The following is a 19,541-nucleotide window of genomic DNA, read 5'->3' as shown; positions in this document are numbered from 1 at the left end:
ATAACACATAGGCTACAATTTTAACCGACTTTAAAAATGGGGGAGGTGTTATGTTCGTTTTCTTATGTTCAACGATTACTCCGCCGTTTGCGAACCGATTTTCAAAATTTTTACTATGCAAATTACATTCATCATCATCATCATCACTGCCATAATATTATACTTACCATGCATCGTAACATGATTATGAGCCTTTTCATAGTCTTTTAGATCGAGGGTCGAGTTTGTCAAGCGATAATTAAAAAAAACTATACTTACTTAATATTATAAACCTGAAGAGTATGTTTGCTTGAATGCGCTAATCTCAGGAACTACAGGTACGATTTAAAAACTTATTTCAGTGTTAGATATCTCATTTATCGAGTAAGGCTATAGGCTATATTATATTATATTATCACGCTAAGACTAATACGACCGAAGAAACTCAGGAAAATGTGGTAAAAACGGGGAAAATATTAGAAAGGGTTTATCTCACGAACTACTGGAGCAATATTTGGCACAGATATAGAGTAGACCACGTGAAAGGAGTATTTATTCGAAAGCTATTTTTATTCGAAAATGTACGGTTTCTGTGAAATTCCTAATTTACGCGGGCGAAGCCGCGCGGGACATCTAGTGCTCAATAATTCTTACTACTACTCCGGCAAGCAACTGTAAAATTATGTATTGTATTGTATTGTATTGTATTGTTGGACAATGTTCAGTTTTATTGTAATAGACGAGAAACCCGGTGTGCCACTTAAGGACCTAATTACTACAGGCATATTTTATAATATCAGAATCCATACTAACATTATAAATGCAATAGTTTATTTGTGTGTCTGCGCTGAACCGATAATGATGAGATTTGGTGATACTTTAGAGTCCCTTTAAAGAAAAATTGATAATTTTTACTTAGAAAAAATTTACTGTTCGCTTGTGGTAATCTAATTTCAGATTTCTAAGTAGCGGACAACATCTAGTACTTAAGGACAACAAAGTTTACGGCAACCGTACGATCATACTATCATACAATTAAAAAATTCCAACATAATCGAAATACTCCTTCTTAAATGGTGTTGTGACATTGTTAACCTAATTGTAGGCTTAATTGCCAGGGGACAATTCTATAGTCTGGTTACCATCTGGTTACTGAACATGTAAATTCAGATATTGACCTCCTATTGCTCATTCACTTGCGAAAATATTTCTTTTGCATTCTATTGCGAAGCTTTGGAAAAGAGATAGCTATAAGTATATGTGCGAGAGAAAGAAATAAGACGCGATAGGTCATTAATTCTATTTTTTCTATTATTTCTGGATTCACAGACATACAGTATGTAGCATGCTCTCTAGTACATATAAATCTAATTTTATGTCTGTTTGATAAAGACAGAAAATACAATGGTAAAAAGTTACGAGAATTGGGTCCCTGGGCCGTGGTCTTATTTCAGACATTCCGTAACTCATTAACTTTCAACAACGGTTGTTTCAATTAAGCCCTTTCGTATCCTATGGGGCACGTAATCAGTGCTGATTTAAGATTAATTATTATGCTCTTCGCCTTCTGTGGTTTTAACGAGGTAATAGGTATGTAATTGGATTAAGATTATACTTAAATATAAAGAGGAAAGGTTTGTTTCTTTGGATTGAAAATGCTCCGAAAGTACTGATTTGGTTAAAATTTGGCACAAATATAGAGTAGATTACTAGGCCAGTGCATGGAACACTTTTTATTGCGGAAAAATATCCGGATACTTCAGAATTATGACTAGTAAGTCGCGGGAAACGTCGATCAATAGCTTTGCACACATTGTGCCTTTTTCTGTTCATCAAGGGCATGCCTTATAGCGCTGTCAACAGCGAACGTGAAAGCCGGCGTTGAAAGAAAAGTGTCATAGCGCGCGCTACGATTTCAACGCGCGTTACGGGCATGCCTCACGTTCGCTGTTGACAGCGCTATAACGCATGCCCATGATGAACAGAAAAAGGCACAATGTGGACAAAGCTAATAAGCATTAAATGTTAATACTGCTTCTAATTTGATACAGCTTAGTTCCTTATTTGATCCAGTGCATTTTCTATAAAGCTCCAAAATGGTAGTCTCATGAAATGTAAAACAAACGACATTTCGAATTCATTTTGTACTTTTATAGAAACCAAAAACAAGGAACGAAGCTGCATTCTTATTTCAAATAGTCTAAGTCTAATATAGGTCTAATAAAATACTATAACCTATCACCTAGGCGACCTAGGTATGCACTAGAATCATTACATAACCACTAGAATCCACAATCCAGGCCTACTGTTATGTTGGCACATTGTTCTCGTAGCAGTGAAAGTACAATTGGGTAATAGTTTACTCGATCGAGAAAAACCGAGTGAAAGGACAGCAGTGACAGTTCGACACTTTTTATGAAAATTTCGATGACAATGACAACGAAGAATATTATAAAATTAATTCTGAAGACTGTGAAGAGTTTGTTTGAACGCGCTCATGTCAGGAACTAGACCGTTTTTTATGTAATTTGGCATATGCATTTAATTTACGCGGGTGGAGACGCGCGGGACTTTTAAAAAATAAAAATAAATTTATATTTCTTAGAAAAAATATATTTACGCTGGGTATAACTAATTGAGGTTGGCTGTCTATATCTGTTATTAACTTTTTCAGTATGCCAGATAAAGAAAGGCATACTGATTTTTTTTTCATTGGCGTCATGTTGAATTACAGCTGTTTCCGATCCTCCATAACATTGATATCTACGTACCAAAACATCCTTCGTCTTGAATATACAGAACTATAACAGCTTGAACTGTGTTTTTACGGGACCCTAAAACGCAATGGACTTTCTAATCAATAGGGCGCTACTATAACAGACGATTATTGTAACATTAACCTACATCTCAGTAATTTGGTAATAAACTAGTTCTGTTAACCATTAGAATAATATTACAACAATTTTACAGTTAATTTAACTTAGGTACTTAATATCAATCTATCCATCTATATATTAATACGTGAGCCAAAAACTTTGTATCCCTTTTGACGAAAAATGCGGAAACGTGAATGAAATTTTGCACAGTTATGGTTTATATGGTGAAGGAGTGCATCGAGCTAATATGATTTAATAAGTAATAGATTGTTGCCTGTCTGTCTGTTACCTCTTCACGCCCAAACCGCTGAACCGATTTTGCTGGGGATACTTTGAGTCCCAAGAAAGGACATAGGAACCTTATTATCCCGGAAAAATGTACGGTTCTCGCACGATAGTGGGCGCGGGTCCACGTCATCTAGTCCAGTATTTTTTTAAATCCCATTTAAGACAAGGTATGTTTTTCAACCCACTCACCCAATAGTTGTCCTTGAAGACCTGGTTGTTGGGCGACCTCAGATGCATCATCTCGAAGGTGGTCTGCCAGCGGTCCATGCCGGTCCTGTCCCGGCTCATGGCATCCTGGGACGACGACGCGCCAGCGCTGCCGCTGCTGCTGCTGCTAAATGTTCTGGAAGAGAAGATAAGACTTTGAAAAGGGAAAATTGGGAATTTTAAATCAGGCCCATGGGGCTTAACTCTTAATGTTACCAAATTTTATCAAAATCGGTTCAGCGGTTTATGCGTGAAGAGGTAACTAACAGTAACACTTTCGCATATATAGTAAGGAATAAATTATATTAAGATTGACTCTACTGTTCACTTATTACTTTCTCACTACGGATGCTGGAATATAATTGAGCCTAAGCCAAAATTGTTTTCGTTAATTTAAAAGTCAAAGTTCTAATTTTAACGACACTATCTTGGAGGTGTTACAATATTTTTGTAAGGTTATGGGATCTACACGTAGTGTAGATCAGCTTTGAAGACAATAACTATGAAGAGTGAAATGACATTTCTTTTACTGTCCTTAACACATTACATAATTCTGATTTCAGTTACGGTGGTCGGTTTCTGTGAAATCAGTAACCAGCAATGTGATATTACCTAAACTACATGTTGTGCTTACAGAGTAGCCAAGCATGCGATATGACATCACTAAGACTGAAAAATCTAAGCTAAGGTTAATAGATTGTTGCCGAATTTGGTAATTTAGACCTAAAGCAGAGAATGAGCGTTGAAGTCTTTAGTTTGGCTACTCACGTCTTTCCTTACGCGTAGTAAGAATAATTATTTTGCTTTACATTTTAATACTTTTACACTCTCTTATATGTTTAAACGAGCAATTCTTGTACATACTCGTATCTATATACATATAATATAATTGGTATCTCGGAATCAGCTCCAACGATTTTTATGAAATTTAGTATAAGTATAGAGGGTTTCGGGTGCGATAAATCGATCTAACTAGGAGTCATTTTTAGAAAATGTAATTTTATTCGTGTTTTATCGAATACCGAGCAAAGCTCGGTCAAATAGCTAGTGATATATTAATGTTTTCATAATTGCAGCTACTAGTGACTTTGTCTTGACGCTAAATGGGATTAATTTCTTGGTATAATAAAAGACTTTACTACCTCATAAACTAGTAAAAACTAATAAACCGACAAATCGATGACGCAGTATTTAAAAGGCAAGAACTAAGAAGTTGCATAACAAGGGAGTTAAAATTTATAATAAGTAATAACCATTTGTTATATTTGAGATCTTCAACTCTCGTGTTGTAACAATGCATTAAACACAACATTTATGATGTTTAATTTATATCGTGGGAGAATTCATCACAAATGGACGTATTTATCAGTGCATTTCGTAACGTGTTAACTGTTATGCAATATATTTTGCAATTTTATTAAGTTTTTTCACATGAGACAAATCCGAGATGCAGTTATTTTATTATAATAATATAGAGCGGCTATTTGTCTGTGGCCCGCGTAATGTTAAACCATTTTGAAATTCACGCCCACCGGCAATATAATGTAAAATGTCGATTTTTTACTATTAAGTAAATTGTTAGTTTTGAAGAACGTTATTTCTTAAACCTAAAAATTTTTGTTGCGGTCCGCGACACCAAGACCAAAACATGTTTGTGGATGTGGAATATAGAGTCTGACGTGACGATTCAATCGATTGTAAGTTAAGGCTAAGACCTAAGGCTTAATTTCACCAAGGACTGATAAAGTTAATGCTCGATTTAGTGTCACGTTACCTCTTTCGTTTTTCATAGTTGTTAACTCTAACAGACGTCGGTGAAATTGGGCCTAAGTCTCATATTAGTCTCCCATAAACTTCTTCCAAGAGATTTTAGCCGAAGGTGGCCCAAACTGAAGTAGAACTGAAACCTCATTATACCTCACAAATAAATAACAAACATTTTACAATAGAAATGACCGCAATGCCCAGAGTCATTGTGTAAAGTTATTTAGTGCTTTACCGCCTTTTTGATTCTACATTATAAATTCATATGTAACATACAGTTCAAGGTTGGATTATTTTAATTACAATGTAATAGTGTAACTGGTGTAACGAAATGTTTTTATGTCAGCAGTGAGCATTCAGCAAATTAACTTGTTTTTACTTTTTTTTATTTATCTAATCTAGCATCTGTGGTCTTGGACTTATTTAATTATCTTTGATTCGAACTTGAGAGAACGCAGGTCGGATCGCAGGTAGTGTGCAAAGTTTGATGTGCTTGTTCGTGGCATCGTAGAATACAAACGAGTGGGATTTTGATCTAGTTTTTTTTGTTTAAAAGTTGTCAGGGAGGTTCTTAGCTTATTCATCATCTGCTCTCTTACTCCAGGATTATTTATTTTCTAATTTATTCTTATGTCACTTAAGTACTATGAGATAAATTGACCCCAGCCGACAGAGCATGAATTACCTACATGAGTTGACATAATCCAACTAAATGACGTGAACTGTCAACTGCCTATTAATCAATTTCTTCGATGGTACCTTGTAATCATGCTCGTGTTGTGGTCAGGGTATGCAGGGTATGCAAGCAAATTTTGATGAACAGTTGTATGAGTCGGCAACATTGTAACATCTGGTGGTTATGCAATCAGTGATTAGAGTTTCACAAATAAATATTCATACTTCCTATGACTGCATCGAGGAAGTGATGCTTATTAGATGAGTTGAGCATTCAGGCTCTATTTGCAAAGGTTTCGAAGGGTGTCAGGTGCTAGAGAAGAGCTTTATTTACTGCTCCAAAAATAGGAACACTTTTCCCCTGTACCTAACGTGTATTTTTTCGGATTTGCTAGAAGCCAAATTCAAGACTTAATATGAACTCATCGGTATCCGTACAGTACCCATTTTTTTTCAAAAAAAAGTTTAACAAACATCCATGAATCAAAATACTTACATATAATATACATTTAATAACTTCCTTTCCTTCTCCTCTCTTCAGTTGCGTATTTAACTATTAAAATCGCATTATTTTGGTATAAAAATGGAAAACTTAAAGCATTAAAGGCTAACAGCCGTGCTAGCTCGGCAGGTGCTCTGGCCTTGCGATCAGACAATAGTAGAAATTCTACAAGGCCAAGATGACATTAAACCTAATTTCATTTGATCGACAATTCAGTAAATCAAGGGTAACAACACTAGCACTTTTTTTTGTTAAACTCAAATATAAAAAAAAGCAAAAATGAAAATAAAAACATATTAGAAATTTTTTAGGAAATTAAAAATATATTGCGTGCGGTTGATTTAAGCTCTAGAAAGGATAATTTTAGCAGATGATTCTATGTAGGTGGTAAAAGTTTTAAGTAAGTAAGCAAATAAAACATAGATTAATAGCTAAACTAATTTTGAATCGGTGAAACTGGTTTTATAACGACAAACGATTTATCATTTTATAATAATTTATTTTTTATCTTTATAGACTTCGATGTCCAACATAAATAATTCGATCTTAATGAAACAATGCGCATTTACTGGTTCTCATCTGTTATTGGTTTGGTTTTAAAAACTTGAAGAATCTGTAAGAGTACTAGTATCGCGATTCGACTATTTTAATTATATACCTTCGATCCTTGTTCGGTCCAGTCTGCTACCGTAGGAAGTTGCCTAAGAAGCAAAATTGGTGTCCAAAATTTACCAGACTCATTGACGCTAGTGTAGAAAAGCGATTTGTTTTCGATATCGATATTCAAACAATTACATAAATGACATTTGGCTGTGTCGACACCGCGATGGCGGCGATTCGGCCGCGGCCGTTACCTAACCGCCACCGGCGACCGTTAAAGTTTTAACAGACTAGTGATGGGACAATGTCGATAAGTACTTACAAATTCTTACTTGGAGTCTAATTTATAATAGTCGATAGATTTGTTTACCTTTACTAGGAGTTACCATAGTTACCATATTTAATATTATAATATTGTTATCTTATAATCATAATATATACAAACACAACGAACAAACAACACACAAACACCACATACACAATTACACTTATAACATACACACACCTAGATTAATAAGATTATTTTTTACTATTTACTTTAAATTAAGAAGGTAAGAATATCAATATGTTTGACGCATATTTAACGGATGTATAATATTATATTGTAATATACATATAATGAGTGTAACTAAGTGATGTTCACAAAATGTACACAAATACATATAATAATTTTGGTTGGGGGGGCCTGGAGATCTATATTACAGGCTTGGTCTAGTTTAGACTCCAGATCTCCCACAAGTTACAACTTAATAAATATGTGTAAACAATTAGTTTTTAAGTACCTTTATATATCCTTGTAATTTGTGGAGATGAATAAAATGATTTATTATTATTATTATTACCACTTTTATTATGCTATGGCCTGGTGATTTGAGGATTCGACACCGAGGCCACCGAGGGGTTAAAGACCTAAGGGATCCTAGTATTGTTTTTATGAAATTCCGAAATTATTGAATCAGAAAAACTAACATCTGGGATTAATTTTTCCTATGGTGATCGGAAAGTTCATTTGCAATGAAAAATATTTCTCAAAATGTAGATGGTGCAGATATTACACCTAAAAATCAATATTAAATATAGATATAAGCCCAGATTTATAATAATTATTTCAGTTATAATGATTAAATAGTATTGAGTTTTAAAAGCCCTGTAGATTTTTTCCTTTATTTTCTTAATGTAAGTATCACTATCATAACCCAAAACAACCAAATACCGTATAGTAAATTATCGATAAATTCCAGCACTCTTTACATAACAACACTAGAACAGGTTGTATTGTTAATAGAATATCGTAAGAATAATAAACAAATTATAATCTTGTAACTACGGGTAAAACGTATTGAACTGAGATATGCTTTTGTTTGTGAAATTGCAAACTTAATGACTTGTTTATTGCTTTTGTTGTTTGGAACCCCGATTCTACCAACATTAAAACAGATATTATTATGGTTTCAATAAAGTATGGTATAATAAAACTACAAAATAGTATTATTATGAAATGTTAAAGGATTATACTTTATTATTCATAACACAATTCATTTTCTAGGACCCAGACTGGAACGAGCACGAGAAGAAGCAGTACGAGAGCAGAATCGAGGTAAATGCTATGTAGATGATGAAATAAGTATAGCCATATAAGCCAGCGGGGCTAAAATGGTCACATTTAGCAATTCCTCTCAATCTATTCAGCAAATGAATTGTCAAAACTGTCTATGTGACAAATGTGAAATCAGTACAGAAATACAGAAATGAATTGCAAGCGGAGTTGCATTTTGCGATTTTAGAAAAATGAATCATGTTATGATTCACGTCATGATTCTTCAAAGCGACCATTTTAGCCCTGCTGGTCTCCGAACTCTTTAGGGCATTTATATTATTAAAAGGGTAAGTTAGTACTATAATTATACTCATAGAAATGGATTGCGATTAGGTATACACATTATACTTATATTGCGATTCACTGCCTTATAAGTTATAAGGCAGTGTATCGCAAAACGTGTGCCGCGGCACACTGGTGTACCGTGGCCAGTAGTTGGTGTGCCACAAAAAATTACATTATTTTATCTACATATTCCTAGTTTATAAAAAAACAAAAAAGGCAACGTCTCAGGACTATCGACGAAAGGAATAGGAATTGGAAACTGCTAGCACCCCGCTGATTAATTTGTGGTGTACCTCCAAAAAAATTAATTTTTCTAGCTCTACCTAGAACACAAAAAGTTCGCGGAACACTACTCTAAGGGCTAAGGTAAACCTGAGTACTAAGGAGCTGCTGTAATAGTTCTACCACGCTAACATAACCATCCGCAGTGAGCATACCGAGTAGCACACGTATCAGCTTTTACCTTTCTCTGCACGCCATGGTAACGCATACGAAATTGATATTTTACACTACAACGTAATCGAAGTAAAAAATAGAAAGCTAGTAATAACTCCAAAGTCATTTTAGTGTAACTAAAAGCCGAGCTTTGTGAGGGCTCGCGTCGTTTTTCTGCGTGGTAATGTCTTTAAGGAAGTTTTTTTTATATTTTAATAGTAACCAAACCTTGGCTGACCGATGATAACACAAATCTATATATAAATAAAAAATACTATGTTAAAGCACAAATCAATAGGCGTGATAGTTTTTCCGTAAGGATGATCTTCAATATTTCGAAGGTACAGGTATATATATAGATAGGAATGTTCTTCGTTCGACTTTCAAAAAGTGTATCATGATACCCATTTTGAATAAAAATATATTTTATTTTATTTTATTATTTTGTTGAAGTACAAATGCAAAGCCCATGCCGCATGCCGTAGATTCTTTTGAAAAAAAAAGGATATTACAAGTTTGATGTATCTGTCTTAATTTTAATTAAAATAATTTCATAGTTTCCACCCAATCAAGGTTAATAATTAAAGTTTAAATCATGACAGTTAAACGTCTGGTTAAGACCCAGCATCCGATAACCATTACTTATGAAGCGATAATTATGATATAACTCAGTTAAAATTGTGTAATTGGCACGAAAATTAAGTTTCACTTAATGATCTGCCGAATTAGCGCACCAAAGATTTTGCAGAATAGTTCAAAACATATCTTAGCCCGTTTTCACCTACCGTTTTATAGATTAAGGCGCAGACAGCTGCCAATTTGACATCTTTGTGCAGTTTTCTAGACGTATGTATTTCATTGATTGGCACAAAAAAAATATATGTGATTTTTGATTATATTTGGAAAAGCTTGTCCGATTTAAATAATAAAATAATGTACTCCTACTGGATGAAAAAAAATACCAAAGTCACATCTTTCGGGAACTTTAAACAGTTCTAACTAAAGTAATAATACAATCTATGCTTTAAAAATTTGTTTATTTGATACCTTTTACAAAAATCCAAAAATTCCCCTATTTAATTTTCGGCTCTGACATCTAGATTTCCCACAATATTTATTTTTCCTCTAACAAACGAAAAATATATCCACGCTTCTGAGTGAACATTTCACATCTCTCTCTCTCGCATGAAAACCGACAGTGTTCGCTGAGGCGCGGTGCTATGTGGACGTGTGACGGATTTCGCTCTGCCGATATTGTGATTTTAGTGTAATTGAAGCGTTTAGTTCTTAAAATTTGTATATAGGTATTTCTCATTGTTTTATAGTATATTAAGTTTATTCTGTAAATATTTGAAATTATATTGCGCGTCTGTAAAAATGAGTGACTAGAAAAAGAAAAGACGTCCAGCAAAAAAGGAAAAGCTTCGTGAAAGCCACAAATACATGATGGAAGTAAAAGTAAGTTCAATTTTATCTACTTTCTAGTTGCGTACGTCTTTATTAAAAAAAAAAACGAACAATTACGACCCCGAATCAAAATATTTCGTCACTCTCAATGTGTTTTAGGATAGCCAGGATCGTTGTGTCAAATAAAACATAAAAAAACTGTATTACGATTGATTACGATTTACGAAAATCCTCTAAGATTCGAACCAAGTCAATTTCCAAGGTCTACCTTGGAAATTGACATAATAATGTTATCACAATCGTTGTGATAACATTATATCAATTTCCAATCGGCCTATGGTTCGAATCTTAGAGGATTTTCGTAAATCGTAATACAGTTTTTTATGTTTTATTTTATCACTGATAATAAATTTGCTTTGTATCTGAACATTTATGTTGGAGTTTTGCACTCCAAAATAAATGTTCAAAAAGTTAAAAAATCACCACTCATAAAGTTGATTATTTCGTTCGCCTAAATAAGTTTTAGCGTCGCGCGTCGGGGATCGTTCTGATAAATCAATATTCAATCGGTCTATGGATCGAGTTTCAGAGAATTTTCGTAATACTTTTTATGGTTTTTTTTTTATCACTATTAGCACAGAATAAATAATAGTTCAAGTACTATAATTAGGTACTATAAGTTCATTTTGCTTTGAATCTGAAGTTTTATTTAGGCCTTTATTATTTAAATTTTTATTTCAGGCGGCGGAAAACCATGGATAGTGCAATTATTGATAACCCAAACGAATCACCAAATGCCAATTCAGATCCAGCGGCAGGTAGTATGTTGGAAAGGTAATATAAGTTTATTTATCTACTTATTATAAGTTGTAAGTTACAACTTATAATAAGTAGATAAATAAACGTTTCGTAGTCGTGAAGGACGTTTGGTTACAACTTGTAACCAAACGTCCTTCACGACTACGAAACACAGCGCAGGGGCTGTTTCACACCGGTTTTCCTGTGAGTCCGTGGTATTTCTCTGGTCGAGTCGGCCCATTCGTGCCAAAGCATGGCTCATTCATTGTATTTTTTATGATCCAGTTTATCTATTACAAGCTATTTTAGCCTTTTTATGATATTATTATGATTTAATTTTTTTCCAGTCGACCGAAAACGATGGAATTAGATAATAACACAGTGGAAAATGTAGCAAATGCCGATCGCAATATAGCGACGGGTAGTATTTTAAAAAGGCAAGTATATTTTTACAATTACGATAGGCTAGGTAAATATAGATATAATAAGTTTATTACTATTTGAGCGCGATGCGATTGCGCGATTCTTTCAGCTCTATTCAAGGACATGCTCCGTAAGGGCCGGGACACAAAATCACGGCACGACGACGCGACGCCGACGTCGTACGGCGCCGGACCGTGTTTTTGTGTCCCGGCCCTAATAGGGTGCGGCTTCATTGCGGAGTAGGGGTGAGCGTTATTTCACGTCACTATAGTTACAATAACTAGCTACATACAGTAACCGAATAACTAGTTTCGAGTCGTATTTATATAGTAGAGTAGTGATTTTTGTAACGTTTTTATTGCATTGGGTGGTATGAAGTACCGTCGAGCGATCGTCGCGTTGTTTCGTTTGGAGTCGCAGCTAGCGCCCGCCGCCCACTGCACCGGTCGACCTAGCGAGCGACAGCGAGTTTGCTATAGTCCGCGCGGAACTAGTTGGCCGCGCCGCCGGTATGTGAGCATACCGGCGGCGCGGCCAACTAGTTCCGCGCAGATTACCTAGCAAAAATATTAATTAGTTTATATCAATACTAATATTATAATTGGGAAGAGTTTGTTTGTTTGTTTGAACGCGCTAATCTCAGGAACTACTGGTCCGATTTGAAAAAAGGCTATAGGCTATAGGCCCGCGCGCGCGCCTCATCCCGGCGTCACCCCCTTTCATTCCCCCGCGCCGCGAGTGACCTTTCTGCAACGATTTTAAATGGGATAAAATATTGTCATTTAAAAAAAAATAACACCCATTTTTTTGGTTAAATGGGCTCTCCTAATGATACCTAAGCCCTGCGGGGCTAAAATGGTAATATTTAGCAATTCCTCTCAATCAATTCAGCAAATGAATTGTCAAAACTGACAAATGTCAAATCAGTGCAAAAATACAAAAATGAATTGCAAGCAGAGTTGCATTTTGCGATATTAGAGAAATGAATCATATTATGATTCGTCTCATGATTAAAAAAAGCGACCATTTTAGCGCCGCTGGAATAATTGGGCAGGAAGGTTTAATTGAGAATGTTACTAGGTATGCCAAATTGCTTGAAATTTTGTCACAGTAAAGCCTGTATGTATACAAATACACTAGTTTTTGTTGCAGTCAAAAATCATTGTAGTTTTGATTTTATAGGCATTCAAAGTTTCGAAAAATATCGATTCCCGCTAACAGTCCCGCGACCGCTTGTGACGTCATATCACAATTTTTCCGCGCGGGTCCTATACAATAAACGTGATTTTTTGCTCTATCTCAATAACGGCAACAGGTAGGCACTTGAAATTTTCACCGAGGCCTTAATTATATGTGTACTTTAATAATTAATAATAATATTATATTATGTTACTAATCGGACTCCCTTATGAATACACACACCGTTATAGTGCAAAATAGGCCAAAATTTGTGATTTTTGTATAGGAGCCCCCCTTAATTTTTTATTTTATTATAATATTATTATTGATTATTAAAGTACATATATAATTAAGGCCTTGATGAAAATTTCAAGTGCCTACCTGTTGCAGTTATTGAGATAGAGAAAAAAATCACGTTTATTGTATGGGGCCCGCGCGGCGAAATTGTGATATGACGTCACACCGTTACCGGGCGCCCGCGTCGTACAGTTACAACTTGTTTCGTCGGTTAAAAATCACATAACGACCCACCCCTACTGCGGAGTGCAGCGTATCGTAATAAATTTTTTAGTATACCTTTTTAATGAAATTAGAAGGCAAACGAGCAAAAGGCTTTTTTAAATATTGAGTTCTGTATAATTTTATCCTAATTCCCATTTTTGTGCTACGATAGATGTTCTTATTCTTCCATATCTTTTCTAAGCCTTTAGCCATCTGAGCCCGTCGAACAACCTCCCTCTCGCAGTTACCATTGTTGCTAATCAACGATCCCAGGTAGACAAACTCCTCTACGGGTTGGAGATCTTGTAATAAGGATGTCTTTTGTATTTGGTTCAGCTTATCGACGTACATCAGTTTGGTTTTATTGCGATTGATTTGGAGGCCAAAGTCTCGACTAATCTTTTCGAGCCGCGCTAGAAGTTCAGCAAGTTTCACTTCGCAAGTACTTATAAGCGTGGTGTCGTCAGCGAACCTTAGGTTGTTGAGAAGGTATCCGTTAATTTTAATACCATCCTCCCAATCTTCCAACACTCGACGCATTATATATTCGCCTACGAGGTTGAACAGCTGTGGAGAGAGGATGCAACCCTGTCTGTCACCACGCTCTGTAGCAAACGGCTCTGACAGATCATTGTCTAATCGCACCCTTGATCGACCTTCCAGATAGAGGTTTTGTACCAAAAATATGAGATGATCGGGGACGCCCAACTCTCTCATCACCTCCAGCATTTTGGACCAGACCTTAAAAAAGGCCTTAGCGTAATTCACAAAACAGAGTACTATTGGGACATTGAATTCTCTGCTCTTTTCTATCAGCTGACGGATGTTTAGGATTTGTTCTCGGGTACCCCTGCCCTTTACGAATCCCGCCTGCTCTTTGGATATCTGTCTAGTTATATAGTGTGCCAATCTGTTGTTTATAACATGGAGAAGAATCTTACTGGCGTGTGAAATTAGTGAGATGGTCCGATAATTTCCACACTTTTTAGTCGACCCTTTCTTATGTAGTGGTATCACGAGAGATTCTGTCCAATCGTCTGGCCACTGTCCTGTTCTTCATACTTTAAGACATATTGAATGCATTACTCTGATTCCATACTTACCCAAGCTCTTAAGCACTTGTGCCTGTATACCATCTCCACCGCAAGCTTTTGTTTTTAGCTTATTTATAGCTGCTTCTACTTCATGGAGAACGATGTCGGGTTCTTTATCTGTAAAATCTAATCTAGTGTCAGGTTCATCAGCGTCATATTTGTACAGGTCTTGGCAGTAGTTCCTCCATCTTGTCATCACTTGGTTCTTGTCTAAAATCAGGTTACCCTTTTCATCTTCTATGTTCCAAGATTTTGATTTTCGTTCCCGTGTGAGAATTTATACCTTTTGGAACATGTCTCTTGGATGTAGGGTATCAGAGTGTGTTTGTATATCTCTACATATAGAATTGATATATGCATTCTTGTCATGTCCACAGAGACGCTGTACTAGTGAGTCAAGTTCAGAGTATCGCTGTTGTTCTTCCTTTGAACGAATTCCTCCAGTCTTTAGAGCCTTTCTTTGTGCGATTGCCTCCCAAGTGGTCATCCACTCAGATCTAGGGTGTTTTAGTTTCCGTCCAATCACAAATGGACGGAAACTAAATGATTGTTCTAGTTGTCTCTTCTAATGCGGCCTTAAGCTGATTCCATGATGTATTGGCTGAGTCAAATGGGCAATACGTTTCACTGTCCAGTCGAGTTTGTAGTGTGTCCTCAAAAGCTTTCGCTTCTTGTGTTAGAAGAATATTTTTGGATGGTGGAGGCTTTGAAACTACTTTGAGGCGGACTCTGTATTGAGCTATTAACAGCTGATGGTCGCTGCCACAATCTGCACCCGGAAAAGTCTTTGAGAGAGTTATGCACGACTTCCATCTGGTGCTGATTAATATGAAGTCAATCTGATTTTTATGACCTGTTGGCGATCGCCATGTCCATAAGCGTCTTGGATGTTGTTTATATGCCGTGTTAGTTACGAATAGTCCTTTTTCAATGCAAAACTCTAACAACATCTCACCTCGTCTGTTGCGGGCTCCTAAGCCGTATTCCCCAATAACATTCCTTAGGTGTTGATCATTATCAGTGTGCCCTATCTTAGCATTAAAGTCTCCCAGGATGATAGTACATTCCTTCTTTGGTAACGCTTTGCAGGTTTTTTTCTTTTCTATATTCTAGCTCGTGGTAAAATTCCTCCATCTCTTCTTCGGTGGCTGCAGTGGTCGGCGCATAGACCTGTACAAAGTTAATTGGGTGTGGATGGGCTGAAATTTATAAGGATATAATTCTATTGTTGATGGTATTATACCCCAATACCTTGTCTCGTAGCCAGCTAGCAACTATGAAGCCCACACCACTAAAACTATTGTCTTGCCTGTCAGAGTAGATTACCATATTTCCTTCAGGTGTGATGTGGTATCCGTTATCTTTGACATGGGTCTCACTCAATCCTAGTATAGCCAGATTATAGCGCTCCATCTCCGCTTCAACAACTTCGATTTTTCCTGGCCTTAAAAGTCCACGGACATTCCAGGTTCCTATTGTTATTGCCCTTCCCTTGGGTGTTAGTTTGCTAGAGTAAGATGTTATGTTTCCAACTGCAGCCGGTAGCCAATTTCACACCAGTCGGCCCGGAACCAAGCTGGCGCCGAGCGTCAGTCGGGTCGCATGACATCATATTATCTCTGGTGGCGTTCTTAATCATGGTGGTTTTCTTGGGATTATAGTCGCGGTAGTTTCCCGTTGCTTTCCGCGCTAGACTTTTTGAGGGTATTTAGTCCTCAAGGCCACTACTGCCTAGGAGTCAGGTTATCATATCCGCCGCCTGAGACTCGGCGTTGTTACTCGTTTAGCACCACCCGGGGGACACGTGTAGGGTAGTAAAAGGTAATTCCTACGGACGCGAGTAACCACCGCCCCCGTTTATTGTATCAAGTTTGATTAATTTTAACCATTGATTTGATTTGTAATCTAATTTTAATTGCCTGAAATGTAAAATCAGCGATATGCGATCAGTAGTTGGGAAAGGGTCCGGTGGCTTTAACACAGGTTATACTGTAACCTAGCTAAGCTGCCGGTTGCGATCTTAACATTCTAATATAAAAAACCATTGAAAATAAAATAATTTGCATGTTGTAATTGTCTAGATTAAGGTTTTTATGTTATCGAGCTGAATAAAAGTACATTATTATTATTATAAGTTTAGCGATCTTAACATTCTAATATAAAAAACCATTGAAAATAAAATAATTTGCATGTTGTAATTGTCTAGATTAAGGTTTTTATGTTATCGAGCTGAATAAAAGTACATTATTATTATCACAGTTGCTATAAATCTTGTCAAGGGTGTCGATTTTTGAATGAACAAAGTCAAGATTTTAAAAAAATCTCAGAACACTGTACAGTGTACAGCCTAGCCCATGACCCGGTAACCACTTGACGTTGAGTTTCGATGCACTTTGGGCTATTTTCTCATTACCGTGGCTTTCTAATAGCGAAAGAATTATTTAAATTGGTTCAGTAGTCTCGTAACTCGTAAGTTAAATAGTAATAAGCAAACGATTAAATATTTCGTCTCTACAATATTAGTAAGTATAGATATTTAAAAATACATTAGTCCCAACCCAATTCGCAGTCTAAACTCACTCACTGATGGGATTTTGTTTAAAATATACAATAGGTAAGTACTTATCAAAGAAAGTCATATACGTAGGTATGTAGGTAGGGACATAGTAGTTAATACAATCGATCCAAAATACTTTTAGACAGGTAAGTATATAAACAGTTCAACAACAAACAGGACACTGGACGTCAGGATAATGATCGTAAATTGCATATTTATTTGTAAATAAATATGCTGCACCAGAAAAATGAAGATTTATAAAGCGATTTTATGTTCTTTCGTTTCATAGGTAGAACAAAATTATAATATTGATATTATTCTTGGTCGTTGCACCACAATTAAAACATTTTTTTTGTATTACAAAATGGGTCGACGGCCAAGGCCATTTTATTTTGTCTTTAAATAGTTTTTAAAATCACTTCTTTTAAAAAAAACGATCTACATCAATCACGACACGACAATCTAACACTGAAAGAATTTTTCAAATCGGACCAGTAGTTCCTGAGATAAGCGCGTTCAAATAAGCCCTTTCAAATAATTTCCCTCCGTTTTTTTCCACATTTTCCTCTATTTCTTCGCTTCTATTATTCTTAGCGTGATAAAATATTGCTTATAGCCTTCCTCGATAAATGGGCTATCTAACACTGAAAGAATTTTTCAAATCGGACTAGTAGTTCCTGAGATTAACGCGTTCAAACAAACAAACAACCTCTCCTGCTTTATAATATTGAAGTGTAGATAACATTTTTACTACTTTTCTTACTATTCTACTACTATTTTTCGAAAATGTGTCAAATAACTACCTAATTGTAATATCGACATTGCATCGATTCTATATATTTGTTCCTGTTTTCCTGAAATACAGTTACAGATTTAATCATTATTCTGAATGATCGTCATTATGTTTTTAGGGCTATTCAGGAAAAAGACGTTCAGGAAAATGAGGAATTCACTAAATTCGTTTATAATTAAGTATTGATATAAAGAAAATTATTAAGAACTTAGAAATGTTGCGGGCCTTTATAACTTGGTATAAAAAAAGTAGTGAAAAACAGACAAATGTTGGCACAGTCGAGAAATGTAAATGACGTCTTATTTGGAAATTTTTGTAGAACGTATTTCAAAGAGAGAGAGAGAGAGCATAAAACGAAGACCTCTATCCACACCAAAGCACTGCGATCAAATAAAGTGAGCCAGCAGATTTTATCGCAAAATAGGTTTCAACCCGTCACGTTGAGTATATCGGCAAGGCATTCAAAACAAACAATGCGCAGGACAATGACGCGAATTTTATGAACATTTTAAAAATATAATTTTTAGTTATTTAATGTAAGTTGATGTGTTATTTGTTGGTATCGGATTCTTCTCTTCTTTATCTTCAAATTAACATTAAATTTTTAATCCTTTCTAGCTCATTTTTTTTTTATAAATAATAAATTGTAAGCGGCAGTATCGAAACGACACGCAAAAATTTCGTAATTTGGTACTTTTTTTTATAATAACTTTTGAAATATTAACTCTACTTTCAAATAGTTTTAGCAGCATTTTTGTAAGTTAATTAGACATTGAAATGTGTAATGTTACATCAAATTTACGAAGGCGTTGTGAACCCAACTTTGAAGACATGAATTTAGTCTCTCTCAAATATTCGCCCCACTACACAATATTTATACCACAAGCGTCATTACGTCCGCGCTGGCCGGCAAAAAATATAAACAAAAACATGCCCTTGCATGTCGCGTGCGAACTCCGCCCCCTCGCCTCTGTCACCCCCGCGTCTCCTCTGGGACGATGTCGTTTTGTGGGACGTAATTAAATCACACATTAGAATTGATAAAAACTTAAAAACTTTTATTATATACAGGAATCCACATTATCGGCGTGTTATACGTAAACAAAGTATCGAATATACGCCACCGATATACGGCGCACAGTAGCGACCTCCAAAATTCGCGCGCCAAATAGCGGAACTAAGAAATACGCCGAAAAGCACTCCGGTGACAAAACAACGTCCATGCCAATATTTCACCCAGCCATTGTACTAACCTTAACACTACTTCTGGCTGAATTTGAGAGATGGTCAATCTTGCGTCCGTATACAGGATGCAACAAGTCAGTCGGACGCAATATCATCGGTAAAAACCGCCATGTAGGACGCAATATCAACTCCGGGGTGGAAATATATATATATATATATATATATATATATATATATATATATATATATATATATATATATATATATATATATATATATATATAGTAGGGCAAAACCAGAGATAGATCATATATTGGGAACGGCCGTTAGTCACTTAATTAAAATAATAATATTATCGTAAATATAATATTATGGCAAAGCAACGTTTGCCGGGAC

At 35.8% G+C, this 19,541-nt stretch overlaps 1 protein-coding gene across 2 annotated transcripts in view; it reads right to left on the bottom strand.

Annotated features, from left to right (window-relative positions):
• LOC121738675 (nostrin) overlaps positions 1 to 19,541 on the bottom strand; it is an 85,301-nt gene that overhangs the window by 25,277 nt on the left and 40,483 nt on the right. Inside the window, exons 1-3 of one of the 2 annotated variants that reach the window (XM_042130891.1) lie at positions 17,529 to 17,538; positions 14,116 to 14,119; positions 3,333 to 3,486 (exon numbers count right to left, since the gene is read on the bottom strand). In XM_042130891.1, coding sequence (XP_041986825.1) covers positions 3,333 to 3,431 — 99 coding nt within the window. In that variant the 5' untranslated portion in view covers positions 3,432 to 3,486; positions 14,116 to 14,119; positions 17,529 to 17,538. Of the gene's footprint in view, positions 1 to 3,332; positions 3,487 to 14,115; positions 14,120 to 17,528; positions 17,539 to 19,541 lie in introns of those variants that run through there. The other variant, XM_042130890.1, reaches the window with a different exon arrangement.

The sequence above is a fragment of the Aricia agestis genome, chromosome Z, assembly GCF_905147365.1.
Source record: "Aricia agestis chromosome Z, ilAriAges1.1, whole genome shotgun sequence".
In the NCBI taxonomy this organism is placed as follows: Eukaryota; Metazoa; Arthropoda; class Insecta; order Lepidoptera; family Lycaenidae; genus Aricia; species Aricia agestis.
This window is presented reverse-complemented; position numbering and strand designations above follow the sequence as displayed.